The following is a 15,296-nucleotide window of genomic DNA, read 5'->3' as shown; positions in this document are numbered from 1 at the left end:
AAATCCCTAGTTTGACTCCCGTACCCTGTCAAACTGGGGATTCCTCATCCCGATCATGTCGGGGACCTGCAAGAACCCGATCCCGTGGGAAATTTTGCCATTCCTAAGAGTCAGTATCTCCTCGACTGAGTATTGGATTAATCAGCCCCACGTGGGCCACCTCGGCCGAGTACAGGACCAAGGCAGCCCCACCCAATCCAACCATTATGCGGGTTTTGAACCAAGCCAAAAACTCGATCCATACCCAGACTGGGCAAGTACCAAGGCAAAAACCAGGTACTCCCCCCGATCCCCTCCAGATAGAATGTTGAGAGTTGATATACAATCTAAGAAACTTGAAACTTGACGAAATCTGGTTGAAAAGTTTTAGAAAAATTGAATGAAAATTAAAAGGATATGAAAAATTGAATAAAAATTAAAAGGGATGTGAGGACTTAGGGAAGAAAAAGAAAAAAAAAAAGGAAAAGTTTTGAAAAGTTTACAATAAAATAAAGGGTTTAATGGTCTTTTCCTATAGCTAATGAAAAGCGAGGGTCCATAAAAACTTGCTTTTTTTCAAAAGGGTCCTATTTTCCAAATCAAAACTCAAAAAAGTCCAAAAATGTCAATTCGTTCACTCTAAAAGGAATGTCACATATTCATTAATTAAAACCATTGGCCTGGTAATAATGTAATTAATTTTCGAATTATGGCGAGAGAAACATATTCATAAGAGACAAACTAACCTGAACATAGCTCAAATGTTAAAACATCTGCTCCGAATAAGAGGTCAAATCTTCGAACATCATACCACACCCTATATGAAATATATATAGACAGGAGAGATAGAGATAGAGGCATCCAGTTATAGCTTACAGCTTCTTCTTCCATTAGAGATACAATGCTTTGGAATTGGTACCAGAGAGGAAATTCATAACAATTTTACTCTATTTTCATGATTAAATGTGTGGTCTTTTCCTTTTCTTTTCTTCTTTTCCCTTCTTTTCCATTTTTAAATTTTATAACAATGCAATTGTTGGAAAAACAACATAGAAACTGGAAGATAAGGAAGATCAGACAGAGAGAACTATAGCTGAATAAAGAAGTTAATGATGGAAGAAAGATGATTATCTTCTCAAGAGATTGTATGCTGGCAGTTCTTTCACACTGGAGGTATCTTCAAGTTCAAGCTCACGTTCTAACTGACTTCTGGTAGACTTCAAAACATCCTGAAAAGTTAAAAACCAAACTCAAGATCATAAGGAATCTTCATTTCAACATTGTTTAGACTCAAATGGTAAGATATTTGTAGAAAGTATTTACATTGAAATCCATATAGGAAGCACGTTTTGCGAGCCATTGAGCATCCATCAATTGGAAAGCTACACAGAAAAGGTTATCAAATGCCATCTCGTCTTTCTCTAAAAGTTCTAGGAAACGGATCCCTGCTGATGAACTTGGCTTCCCTGCAACAAAATATAATGTAAGGTACCTAGTTAGGGATACTATTATGGTATTAGTAAGGGGCATAAGGGTAATTAGATGGGAGTTAGTGTATCTTGTTACAAATAGGAGGGTGAGTGAGGGAAGAGAGGCAATTGTTGAGTGATCTAGGGCTTGGGTTAGCATACTCAAGAGGAGGTTCCAAGTACCTTTGTACAATTATACTTGGATTATCTTGTAGTTTCATCTTTATATCTCAATATATTTCAGATGTATTCTATTTACGAGTATCCTTATATATAACTTCAATCTTTTGTTAATGGCTTAGTCTCTCTCTCAAGAATGTTTGAGTGATATAGTGATCACATATGCAAGCACCATGCATTTTTGTTTTCTTTTTATAGAAACAACTCCCATTGAAAAAAAAAATGAAAGAATACAAGGACATATCAAAAAAAACCCACAAATACCCATTAAAGAAAGGGGGTTCCAACTAGGTAAAATGATGCCTATAGAATAATTACAAAAAGTCAACAAGATCGGAACCTAAAAGGAAACATGAAACCTCACGAAATACCATCCATCTTACCTGATTGGAGATCTAACATTTGAACCAACATAAACGAAATGTTGATACCAGCAACAGCGAACGGATATTCCCACTCAGCTCGCTTACCATCCTTCTTATACAACAATCTGCGGAATGACTCCTGTACAGAAATCCAACCGATCATTCACATGGATTAATCACAGACGATATATTATCAATTTAGCCAAAAGAAAAGAGATAATATCACTTGGAGACCTAATTAGAACGATTAGCAAAGCAGGACCGACTTGCATGCTCACATGCAAAACAAGATATAATTCACATATCTAGCAGTACATATTCAGCAAGTCCTCAATAATTTAAGCAAAGTGGAAGTAACAGTCGATCACAATAGGAGGAACGTTCTATAGTACACTTTTAACAATTTTTTGACCCCAAAGCTTCATAATCCTCACTGAAATGACTCCCAAAAAACATAATGTTTCTCCATATCGCTTATAACCACTAATGAAGAAATTTAATTTTGCGATTCATGATGCAACAACTGTAAGGGATGTCATTAGATGGTTACATTTATTTCTATATATATGATCAAAGAATCAGGTATATGAACACAAGAGAAAGGATAGAGCGTCAAAACAAGAATGATACAAAAATCATCATATAATGCTATCGAGCAATGAAGAGAAAATATTACAACATATGAAAAGGAAACCAACCGGATATGTCTGGGCAAAGAAGATAAGGTTTTCCAGTGAAACAAATCCACCACCTCTACAAGAATATAGAAGAATACTAAATATTAACAGAAGAGAGATGAAACAAACAAAGCATCACTTTGAAAGATCAAAGATTGTGCTCACCTAAAATCTGTTGAAGGATCGGTACCTTGCCAACCCATGTCCTTCCAGAGCTCAGATTTGAGAGGTGGAAGCTCCCTGTCCGGATATGCCAACCTCCATAACCTTTTCAAAGCATCCTACAATGCATGGATTCATTTATTTTCCATTAAAAAAAATGTAGTGAATAAACCAAATTCCTGCCACCACATATGGTTTTTATTTTTTTATTATTAATTTTTTCTAATCATCCATTTGAATTGTGTAGAACACTGAAGGTAGGAGGAGCTTTGTTATACAAATCAAGGAGATATCTACACAAGTCGGTCAGTCTAACATCCAGAAAGAACAAAGAGTATGCTATGAAGTACCTTTAATTCTTCAACTAGGCAGAAATATTTGTAAATGTTGAAAATAGGGTTTTACACTAGGGATATTTTTGTAATTGCCTCTAACCCTAGGGTTCTCTACAAGTCTATTTATTCACCCTATTCTCATGTATTCAGTGTATTAGTTTATAATAATAAAAGAAAAGATCTGTACCGTGGTTTTTCTCCTTGGTCTAGGGTTTCCACGTAAATTTGGTGTTTTTTCTCTGTTATTATTTTCATCATGGTATCAGAGCAAAGGGACGTATCCTAGCCATTATGGAAGAAAACCATCCACAATCGCCTTCCGCTGGTGGATCTTCAAGTTTTGATATGCAAACCACTATTAGGGTTGCGGTTAAGGAGTGTTTTCAAGCTGCCCTACCAAACTTAATCTCCGCCGTCCGATTGCAGGCAACCAATTCTTCAGGAAACCATCCAGTTGCAACAGGATCACAGTCGCCGATCAGGAACAGCCCAAGAACGTCGACGGACAGAGGCGTTTCCGACATGCAGGCGACCGACGAACTTCCGCTCCTCGGCTATCTGAGTTTTCGGTCGCCGATTATGGGGTTTCTAACCCTCGAAAATCTCAGATCGGCGAACCATCTCAGATCGATGAAGCAGCGCCGCCTAGGGTTTCATGTTCTACCTCCTTCAAAAATACGACCGCGCCGCCAGTGTACACCCAAGGAGTCGCGACAGGCCCAGTGAGTTATTCCGTCCGGCAAAGAGAGCAAAATCTCTCCGATTCTGTTCTTGGTTCGTTTGACCAGAGGGATGAGAGATTTTCCGACAACCATCTTGAGCAGCACAACCGATCGGGACCTTCTCATCTACCGGCGATCTCAGCCGGCTACCAGTGCCCCGCCGGCAACCATGGCGACTCAGTTTCCAGCCGGTTGTAGTTCGGTTCATTACTCCGATGATGTGAGACATCGGTTGGCCTCTTTGCATCAGTAGATTTCAGATACAATGCTTGGCACAACTTCCCAACTGCCTACTGGTCCAGAGAATCCGGTAAACTCGTTATCTATTTTGCCCAATACAAATTACTTAACTGGTTCAATGGGCAATTCTGCAGGAGTTCTGGTTGGAGAAAAACTGAATGGGGAGAACTACTTCTCATGGTCCCAGTCAATTCGAATGGCTCTAGAACGTAGGCACAAATTCGGATATCTGACAAGAGAAATTCTGCAACCCATCCTAGGTGATCCTCAAGAAAGAATCTGGAAAGGGGAGGACTCTTTGCTACGGTCTACTCTTATCAACAGTATGGAGCCCCAGATTGGCCGGCCTCTTATATATGCAGCAACTGCAAGAGATATCTGGGAGGCAACCAGGGACTTGTACTCACAACAACAAAACGCATCCTGGTTGTACACTTTACATAAACAAGTCCATGAATGCAAGCAAGGAAACATGACTGTTACGTCCTACTTTAATAAGCTGTTAGTTTTTTTGGCAAGAAATGGATTTGTGCCGGGAGATTATCTGGAACTGCGCACAGGATGGGGCACAGTATTTGAAGCTTGAAAAGGCAGATCGGGTTTATGTGTTTTTGGCCAAATTAAACCCAAAATATGATAGTGTTCGAAGTTGCTTATTGGGTCAACGACCTATTCCGTCTCTCCGAGAGGTGTGTTCCGAGATTCGTCTAGAAGAAGACCGATCACAGGCTATGAACAGTCCAGTGATAACCTTTGTTGATGCATCAGCCTTTGTCTCAAAGGCGTCCAATTCCGACAGTGACAAAAAGCCTATACCTGTCTGTGAACACTATAAGAAGCCGTGGCATACGAAGGACCAATGTTGGAAGATGCACGGCAGGCCCCCGAACAGTAAGAAACGACAGTCCCATGACAGATCAAACTCCGGACGTACTTCTGTAAGTGATCCAGTTACTGAAAATTCACAGCATCAGTCATTAGCCCATAGTAAGACCAATGTGAATGCCGTCGGAGTAAGTGCCATTGCTCAATCAGGTATATTCTCAGCTCTTGGTCTTGTTAGCATTAATGGCAAGAAATCCTGAATCGTGGATTCAGAGGCCACAGATCATCTCACTAGTTCTTCAGAATTATTTGTTACTTAGTGTCCAAGTGCGGGGAATGAACGTATCAGAATTGCAGATGGGTCTTTTGCCCCAGTTGCAGGAAAAGGGAATACTTTTCCTCTTAATGGTTTTATTTTATGTGATACTCTTCATGTGCCACAAATATCATATAATCTTTTATCGGTCAGTAAAATTACAAGAGATCTGAACTGTAAAGCTATTTTCTCACCAGACTCTGTTGTGTTTCAGGATCAGAAGTCGGGGATGACGATTGGCACTGTCCGACATGATACGGGGCTCTACTTTCTTTCTAACGAGACTTCTTCTAGGGAGGATCACACCGCTGGTTTTATGTCTTTAAAGTTTTCTACTTCTGAAAATGACTTTATGTTATGGCATTATCGTTTAGGCCATCCAAACTTTCAGTATATGAAATATTTATTCCCACATTTGTTTCGCAATATTGATATAGCATCTTTAACTTGTGATGTCTGCATTTGTGCCAAACAAAGTCGTATTTCGTTTCGTTCTCAACCATATAAGCCATCTAGTCCCTTCTCCCTTATTCATAGTGATGTCTGAGGACCATCACCAACCACTACCTCTACTGGTAAACGTTGGGTCGTCACCTTCATAGACGACCATACACGTCTTACTTGGGTGTTCTTATTAGCCGATAAGTCAGAGGTGTCGTCTACCTTTAAACAATTTTATACTATGATTGAAACCCAGTTCCATGCCAAAATTGGGATTTTAAGGAGTGATAATGGACGAGAGTTCTTTAATACCTCTGTTCATGACTTTCTTGTGTCTAAGGGAATTGTCGTGTGCTTATACTCCTCAACAAAATGGAGTAGCCGAGCATAAAAATCGCCATCTGGTGGAAGTTGCCCGATCTTTAATGTTGTCTGCTACTCTTCTATTCTACCTATGGGGAGATGCCATTCTTACAGCAGCTCACCTCATCAACCGTATGCCGTCTCGTGTCCTTGACTTTCATAATCCCTTAGACCTTTTCAAAGAATCCTTTCCGACTACTCGTCTGATTTCCGATGTACCCCTCCGTGTCTTCGGTTGTCTACTCTCATGGCCCAGATCGCACAAAATTTCACCCTCATGCTCAAAAATGTGTCTTTGTTGGGCCCTTCATCAACGTGGATATAAATGCCATCATCCATCCTCTAGAAAATATTTTTTCTCTATGGATATTACCTTTGTTGAAGACCAACCTTTCTTTCCCGTTAGTCATCTTCAGGGGGAGAGTCCAAGTGAAGAGTCTAACTGGTCCACCTATGCTATTCCCTTAGGGGATTCCACTCTGATCCCTTCCACTAGTTCTGAAAGAGCTTGCCTGGTTCTCCCTACCAACCAGCTTCCTTGGATAACCTACTATAGGAAGAATCGTCGAAAGGAAGAATTGCCACCTGTTAATCCGTCGGCTCCAGTATAGGAGTCAGAACCGGCATCTGGTTCAGGTACGTGTATTCCTGAAACTAATGAAGTAGATTTATGTATGGAGTCTGACAAGTGCAGGAACGAAAAAGATGAACGAGGTCGAAATGGCCATACTGAATATGTGACAGATGAAGAAATAGCTGAAAGAGAGAATAATAAAGGGAAAAGCCCTGTTGTTGACAAAGAAATGGAAGATAAAAGTCCTGTTGTTGACAAAGGAGTGGAAGATATTACTAAAAATCTCGAGTTACAGGTGACCAGTCATGCTGAGAAACCGAGAGAAGTGGAAAATCGTGATGCCTCTCTCGACCTTTCGATAGCACTAAGGAAAGTTACTCGCTCATGTGCAAAGTATTCTATGCACAGCTACTTGACGTATAATAACTTGTCTTCCGAGTTTAAAGCATTTACCACTAGCTTGGACACCATAATAATTCCAAGCAATATCCGTGAAGCCATGGAGAACTCTGAATGGAAGTCGGCTGTTATGAAAGAAATTAGGGCGCTTGAGAAAAATGGCACATGGGAACAGGTGCCTTTACTAGAAGGACACAAGACAGTTGGTTGCAAATGGGTTTTCACTGTAAAATACAAATCAGATGGGATGATTGATTAGTATAAGGCCAGACTTGTTGCTAAAGGTTTTACCCAGACTTACGGAGTTGATTATTCTGAAACATTCTCTCCTGTAGCTAAACTCAATACTATTCGTGTGTTGTTGTCAATTGTTGTTAACAAAGATTGGCCACTGTATCAATTGAACGTTAAAAATGCGTTCCTTAATGGTGAACTTGAAGAGGAGATCTATATGAGCCCGCCTCCTAGATTTGAAAGTCAGTTCAAGCACAAGGTTTGCAGACTGAAGAAATCCTTATATGGACTGAAACAATCCTCAAGGGCTTGGTTCGATAAGTTTACTACGTTTGTTAAAGCACAAGGTTACAACCAAGGGCACTCAGATCATACACTATTTACGAAACGATCTGATTCCGGGAAGGTTGCTGTTCTCATAGTGTATGTTGATGATATTGTTTTGTCCGGTGATGATGAGAGTGAAATTATGAGGCTTAAAATGAGAATGGCCAAAGAATTTGAAATTAAAGACCTTGGTAAGCTGAGATACTTCCTGGGAATGGAGGTAGCTCGATCAAGAGAAGGTATTTCAGTATCGCAAAGAAAATATACACTTGATTTACTCAAAGAGACAGGCATGACTGGCTGTAAACCTGTTGACAATGGAGTATAATGCAAAACTTGGTGTTACAAACAATGGGGTTCCTGTGAGCAAGGAAAGGTACCAAAGGTTGGTTGGAAAGCTGATCTACCTATCCCATACCAGACCAGATATTTCATATGCAGTAAGCGTTGTGAGCCAGTTTATGCAAGCTCCGTATGAGAAACATATAAATGCAGTTGAGCGTATCCTTCGATATTTGAAGGGAACCCCCGGTAAGGGCTTAATGTTTAAAAAATTTGGGAAAAGAACGATTGAAGCCTATACAGATTCTGATTGGGCAGGCTCTGTTATTGATAGAAAGTCAACTTCTGGATATTGTACCTTTGTCTGGGGTAACCTTGTCACTTGGCGAAGTAAGAAACAGGGAGTAGTGGCGAGGAGTAGTGCTGAAGCTGAGTACAGGGCAATGAATTTGGGAATATGTGAAGAAATCTGGTTAAATAAGGTGTTGACTGATCTTTATCAAGACAGGGAGCTTCCAATGAAGTTGTTCTGTGATAATAAAGTTGCAATAAACATTGCAAACAACCCAGTTCAGCATGACAAAACCAAACATGTAGAGATCGACCGACACTTCATTAAAGAAAGACTGGATAACGGAAGCATTTGTATTTCCTATATTCCGTCTAATCAACAAGTGGCAGATGTTCTCACCAAGGGGCTGCTTAGACCAAATTTTGACTATTGTCTCAGCAAGTTAGGTCTTATCAACATTTATGCACCAACTTAAAGGGGAGTGTTGAAACTAAGGTTTTTACTCTAGGGGTATTTTTGTAATTGCTTCTAACCCTAGGGTTCTCTACAAGTCTATTTATTCACCCTGTTCTCATGTATTCAGTGCATTAGTTTATAATAATAAAAGAAAAGATCTGTACCGTGGTTTTTCTCCCTGGTCTAGGGTTTTCACGTAAATTTTGTGTTTTTTCTCTGTTATTATTTTCATCAGTAAATGCTTAAATGCACTCCCAATTCGGAATACTTATGTTTGGCTACAATTTTGAAGAAAACTATGGATAGAATTATTTTTCAAAAAAGCAAACTGTTAGGTTAGGTGCTATATCAAAAGTTTTGATAAACACTTCACCGTTAATCTCTTGTAGAAAAACACTTTACTTCACTAATTACTCCACTATATTCTCTTCATTAATTACTCTACTATCTTCTCTTCACACTCTCACTAATTTCTCTCTTCACACAAATTCTCCTCATCACACAAATTCTCTCTCCAATTACGTTCTACACCTCCTCTCATTAGCGTCTTGTCAAATCACCAATCAATCCAAAAGATGCTCATCGAAATTTATAGGAAGCCCAAACAAGTTGAAGTAGTAATTGGAGAGAAGATGATAATGACATTACATGAATTTGAACAAAGGACCATCTGCCCTCGTACCATCTAAAATATCAAAAGAATACTAATTTCTTTTCTTGTTCGCAAGGAAAGACAAGTTTCTTTAGTAGAAGGAAACCCAATTCCATTACAGCTTAGCAAATATAAAAGATTTTGCTAACATGAGCATAGTTCAACTGGCATAAAACATGTATCTTTGTCCAAGTGGTCAAAGATTTGAATCCCCCACTCTGCATATTACTGGTCTATCTATACACACTTGCTCTCCATCAATTCCTTTCCTTGTAATTTTCATTTTTACTTAGGGGATTTTCAAAAATAGAAAAATAAGAGAAACTATTCACATAAAATAGCAAAATTTTAATCTTTTTTATAGAGGTTGATAAAAGTCTATCAGTTTCTATCACTATTTTAATTTTCTTTGATAGAGGCTGATAGAAGTCTATCAGTGTTTCTTTTACTATTTCTGTAAATAGTTTGACATTTTTCTATTTGTGAAAATTTTCCTTTTTAATTTATAATTATTTTGATAAGAAACCTAAGGGAAACTGAAAAAATATATAAAGGACACAAAAAGAAAAAGCAACCAAAGGGCATTGGAGGACAAACCTCTGGAGCTGTTCGTTGAAAGAATTTGGAGTCTTTGGGTTTGGAATAGAGATAAGCATAGCTCAACTGGAGGAGGTACTTTCGCATTCTCCATTCAGAGAGGGGTACAGTTTTGTGGCAGGCTAGCTTCTCTGCAATTTTGTGGGGCATTTGGATTGAGAATTCGTGAGGAACAATATAACTTATAAAGAGGTGGAGAGATCGGGTGAAGAAGTTTGAGAGGTGATAGGTTTAACACTTTTTGTGCGCAAGGGTTAAAATATTGATGTCGATATCAATATTGAAATTCCAATTTTACGGATATTGTGAAGGATATATCAATATCAACGGATATTTCTATATATCACAAAATTTATAAAACTTATCTAGATTAATAATTAAGTTGTTTTTACTTCTAAACTAAGTTAAGGATAGTTTTGTTAGTATTCCTATTGGCAAATCAGACTAACTTGGATATTGCCAGACAGTAAAGTTTGGCGGGTATGTAGAAACAAACATACAAGCACAAACATCTTTCAATAAACAGACAAGCACAGACAGAAAACCTTGATATGAACAAGACACAATAAAGATGAACAGACATGAAAGTCATTTTCCACGAGAGTCATAGCTACGTAAACTTGAACACATATCCATGAACCATAAGAAATGGAAATATCCCAGCTGGTTCATTCAATTATCAACCAAGGATTCACTTTGTTATGAAGTATGAGAAGAATTGCATAACTTTAGCTTGCAGGAAATACTTAAATTTCAAGGCATCAAAAGAGACCAAGGGTAATAACACATATATGACAAAATCGATAGAACTTGAAATTCCATAAAAATGTTGAAAGACTCACTTGGTGCTCAACACGGGAGCCATCAAAGGGAACTTCCAGCCTTTGCTTTAAATTCCTGAGTCTTTCTTCCTATGAAACATGGGAGATTTTTACATTTGATTACAGATACTCCACATTTAAAAAATGGCAATATAAAAGACCAAGGGTGTAAATCCAAACCAATAAACATGAAAAACTGGCACAACCAATGTAAGTGAGTTGATTCAATTAGTTAAATATTATTGTTAGTTGGAAGTTAGTTTTTGGAATAAAATAAATTAAACTAGTTTTGGCCGGAATCAATCTAGATTTGGTAAAACCACTAGACAAATGCTATGGGAACTTCAACTTCTAAGGCCAATGCTGGGTGATGTTGGTCTTCAATTGCTAAATGTGGCAGCCACCTTCTCAAGAATACTGAAAAAGATTAGTTGCAGATGAAACGATGATCAAATTTTAGGGGCTTTGCTAGCAGGCCTCATCCCACTTAAGGATACCTTCCCTACCATTTATCTCATTGCTAACTCGGCGAATATATATCTCCAATATAATTTATTGTGTTTCTTATCAAAATAAAATTTAGCCTAATAAGGGCAGGGGGAAGGAAAACAAATAAGTAATCACCAACAAAGCCCTGCCCACTTAACCTTTCCCAATTTATCTCCAATCTGTAGAATCTCACATATCAACAATAATAACTCAATAGGCAAGAGTGCCTTTCTTTTTCTTTCTTTTTTTTTTTTTCCTTTTTCTTTTTGGTCATCGTAATTGGGGCCCCACACTCACAAATTCATGAGAGACCCATACACCCCAATGGCAATTCCATAAGACATCAAAGTTCTCTCTTTTATAGGCTTCCAGTTCCCAAATGTGAGGGCAATCAAAACTTTATTTAGAAATTTTAGAATTCAAGGACACATATGTACAATCTATAGAACAGATCCTGTTCAAGCAAGGTTGTAAAATTTTATTTAGAAATTGATTTATAAGTTTTATTTGTAAAGGGGAACTGTTGCATTTATTGATCTTGATTAACTGAACAAACTGAATTTGAACAAGAAACATTATTACAATTAATAATAGGACATCATAGAAAACCAATTGATATGGATCATGACCATTGAGTTGCCATTACTAAACTTTAGTTATCTTTAATTAATTTTTAGCTTTTAAGTGTTAAATTTAAGTCAACAATTAAATTTAGAAGTTACAAAACATGGTAGTTATGGGTATGTCTTTTCGTATCTAGTTTTAGGCATTTGAAAAGTTGGGAGTTACCTCATGTAATGGCTATAGAAGGCCACCTGTAAAAAGATGACTTTTTGAATATGAATGAAGTATAATTCTCATGTTTGAGACCCTTTTCTTAGAATTCAGCAACTATATTTGCATTTTCTAAGTTTTTCTTGCAATTCTTGGATAGAATGGCATGTAAGTCATTCAATCAAGTCTTGATCAAGCTTGATTGTGGAGTGAATCAACATAGAACAAGGTTCCAAATCTCGCTTCAAGATCTTCGATCTAAGAGGTAAAATCTATTCTAGCCTTTTTGTTTGGGTTGATCAAAATTTCGTATAAGGAGGTGTTAGTTTCTTAGATTTAAAGGTTCTTGCTTCAACAAAAGCTTGGATCTTCAGGCTGAGGATTAAGGTGACTTATCACCAATATAGCCATTTTATTAAATCATACTCAGACCTTGGCTAATAAACTTCTAAAAACATAATTACTCTGATTTAATTGCAATGAAAATTCAGGAGAATAAGGCATCAAAACTTCATTTACCTGTAAAAGACTAAGAGGTGGAGCCACCCCATGGTTTTGTCCATTGTGTGTAGTAAAAGAAAATGGCAAAAGTCGACCAAAGAGTGCTCCAGAACCAAAGACAATGTTTGCTACAAAAAATAAGACAGTGTTAGTCACCAGTTATCGACATGCCTACCATGCATCAGACTTCACACCATACTCAATCATTTCTCTGAGCTCACCACACTGATTGACATTCACTAGTTTCTCTATCTATTACAGCTCCTAGTTGGCCAAACAACTTCCTCAGTAGAGACAATACTTTGCGACCACATTAAAGATTTCCCTTTGAGCTCCTTGTCCTCCCTTGCTTCCAATCGCACCTCTACCCACCCATTAAGATCAATTACTTCATTCTTAATGTAGTCAATTACTGATGATATTCTCTTTTAGCTATCTCATGGAGCAAGTTGTCTCCTTCTTTCTGTTATTAGAGCTTAAACACTCTTACTAATCAATTGAGGTTTTTTTAGGATACTTTTTGTACCCCATTCATCATATCAATGAATCATTACTCGTTACTGTTTCCTTTCTTTTTTTCTTTTTTTTTTCTTTTTCTTTTTTAAAGTAGTTATAATCTTCCATTGCATCATTACTGAAAGAAATACCCTGGACCACTAACCAACTAAGATAGGAAGTCAATGGAAAGCCCAACACCAGTAGAAGTATTTTCCAGACCTCTTGAAGCTTCCTACTCTATTTCACTATCAAGCATTTTCCAAAACTAAGAGAAAAGTATTTTCAAAGCTTCTCATGCCTAACTAAAAAAGACAATTAGCTCACAGCCCACTTGAAACAGTTATGTAAAACCTAACATTACCTGCTGAAGGAAGAAGGCTATAAAACACAGAACCTTATTCTAGTAGTTGCTAGGACTAAAGGAAGGGTCTAATAACAAAGAACAAAATTGTTGCAGTGTTGGTCCTCATCAGAATTAAAGTAGTACAACCATTACGATAACTTTGAATCTGAAGTCTAACCACCAACATTAAGTGGATTCTTAGAAAGGATTTTGTTGCAGTATTGTCTAACCATATAAATTATAATATATATCTGGTGTTTTTAAAAAGAAAGCATCATGAATAATCACATAATGTAGAATTAAATAAACAAGAGCATTTTTAAGAGATTGTTTAAAAATAAAGACACACTTTTAAAACCACTGAAGCGAATAAATTCTCTTCCTCCTATTCAATAAAAATAAATGAAAGTAAAAAAAAAAAAAAAAAAAAAAAAATACATTTTAGTTCATTACAAAGTTTTCAGCCAAACTATCAGATACCATGAGTTCGTGACTCTAAATTAGTTATACTAGTCTGAATGCTCTATCTAGTATCAACAGAATCCTTTCTAAGAAAATAACTGTACCTATCCACTGAGCCCATTGTGCAATCAACTGAGAAAACAGAAGTGTCCAGTGTAGTTGTTGCTTCTTCCTCTCATCATCCCAAATCTCTTCAAGCGTGCGTACCTTTTATAAGAAAAACAACAAAGGAATCAACTGCCAAAGACTACTAAAGACAAAAATACAGATAAAGAACACAAAATAATAAGCACCCAGGACACATTATAAAGCAGACAATAAGGATAATTCGAAAGGGGGAAAAAAGAGTAAAGAGGCGAAAAAATATGGATTAAGCTCTAACCTCTGAGCTTCTATCACTATATTCATGGCTGTCAAGCAGAGGCTCACTCAAAGCTTCGAAGCCAGAAGTATCATATTTTTCGTTCCTTTTCCCATCAACATCACCATGATACAGCCTCCTCCTCAAAGTTCTTGAAGTCATTAAATAACTTCTTATAACAACCCTGCTGCCTATCAATCCAAAACACCTTCAGTACCTCATCAAACAATTATAAAACTCCCCCAAATACCCATCATCAAGCACCAAGGTAGCATTCTAAGTCTAGTACAGAAAGAACCAACAAATTTCATCAATAAAACATACAATTGGTTAACAATTGAACAGAACTGCGGTACAAAGTGGAACAAAAGCTGCTCAACGACATCGAAAACCGCAGAAAGTTGAGCTAAGCAGAGGAAAATTCACACAGAAATCAAGGAGTTGCAAAATTAGGGAAAGAAACAAAGAAAGTATTACCTGAAAACTTGGATTGAAGGGGAAAATCAACGAATCAATCAAAATTTCCTCGAAGAAACATAAATCGAAGAATGTTGCGCACAAAGAAATCCTCTGAAACAGCTCAATTTATTCCAAATTGCGTTACTTAACATGGAAGTCGAAGTCAATTGAATTCGAATTAAATAAACGCAGGATAATTGCATCCGAGTCGCGCTCGAACTTGTCCTCGAAGGAAAACTGTTCTTCTCTTCTCCTGCTTGCAAGTTTATTTTATTCTTATTACTCTTCTTATTCTTATTTACTTTTTCAGAAATTATTATTTATTAATTATACTTGTTTTGCCTTTGTAATAGGGGGATGTTTTGACTTTATCCATTGACTTTAGTTATTTTTTCCTAGAGAGTTTTTGAATTACAGCTTGTCTTACGCTGCGTTTGGATCATGGTATTAAATTTTTGGATGAGATATTCTTCAATATTTTTATATTTTCATGGACTTGATAATAAAGGTGAATTGATTTTTTTAAAAAACAAAAACATAAAACATAAAAATAAACAATAAAATGGCAATGTTCACACGACATTTCATAAAGAAATTTAATTCGTGGAAATGAAATTGATTTTATTGATTTATAGTAGTGTTACAGTCTCTAATATATAATCCTTTGATAGCTTTCTCTTGAGGGATAGATGGTAAAGAGA

The 15,296-nt window shown here is 37.2% G+C and overlaps 1 protein-coding gene across 3 annotated transcripts; it reads right to left on the bottom strand.

Moving 5' to 3' along the window:
• Positions 1-844: 844 nt before the first annotated feature.
• Positions 845-15,068, bottom strand: LOC120074466 (ELMO/CED-12 family protein). Of its 3 annotated transcripts, none has more exons than XM_039027595.2 (10): positions 14,614-15,068; positions 14,158-14,327; positions 13,880-13,982; positions 12,491-12,600; positions 10,730-10,798; positions 2,836-2,951; positions 2,692-2,746; positions 2,012-2,132; positions 1,303-1,445; positions 845-1,208 (listed from the first exon to the last, which is right to left on the bottom strand). In XM_039027595.2, exons 2-10 carry the CDS (start codon positions 14,296-14,298, stop codon positions 1,107-1,109), a joined length of 960 nt encoding a protein of 319 aa, XP_038883523.1. In that variant the 5' UTR covers positions 14,299-14,327; positions 14,614-15,068; the 3' UTR covers positions 845-1,106. The 3 variants fall into 3 exon arrangements, with proteins under 3 accessions (XP_038883523.1, XP_038883525.1, XP_038883526.1); XM_039027597.2 differs by having other exon boundaries at positions 14,158-14,418; positions 14,614-14,895; XM_039027598.2 differs by having other exon boundaries at positions 14,158-14,323; positions 14,614-14,895.
• Positions 15,069-15,296: the final 228 nt, after the last annotated feature.

This window comes from Benincasa hispida, chromosome 3 (genome assembly GCF_027475165.1).
Source record: "Benincasa hispida cultivar pf3 chromosome 3, pf3_genome.v1.1, whole genome shotgun sequence".
NCBI classification, from domain to species: Eukaryota; Viridiplantae; Streptophyta; class Magnoliopsida; order Cucurbitales; family Cucurbitaceae; genus Benincasa; species Benincasa hispida.
This window is presented reverse-complemented; position numbering and strand designations above follow the sequence as displayed.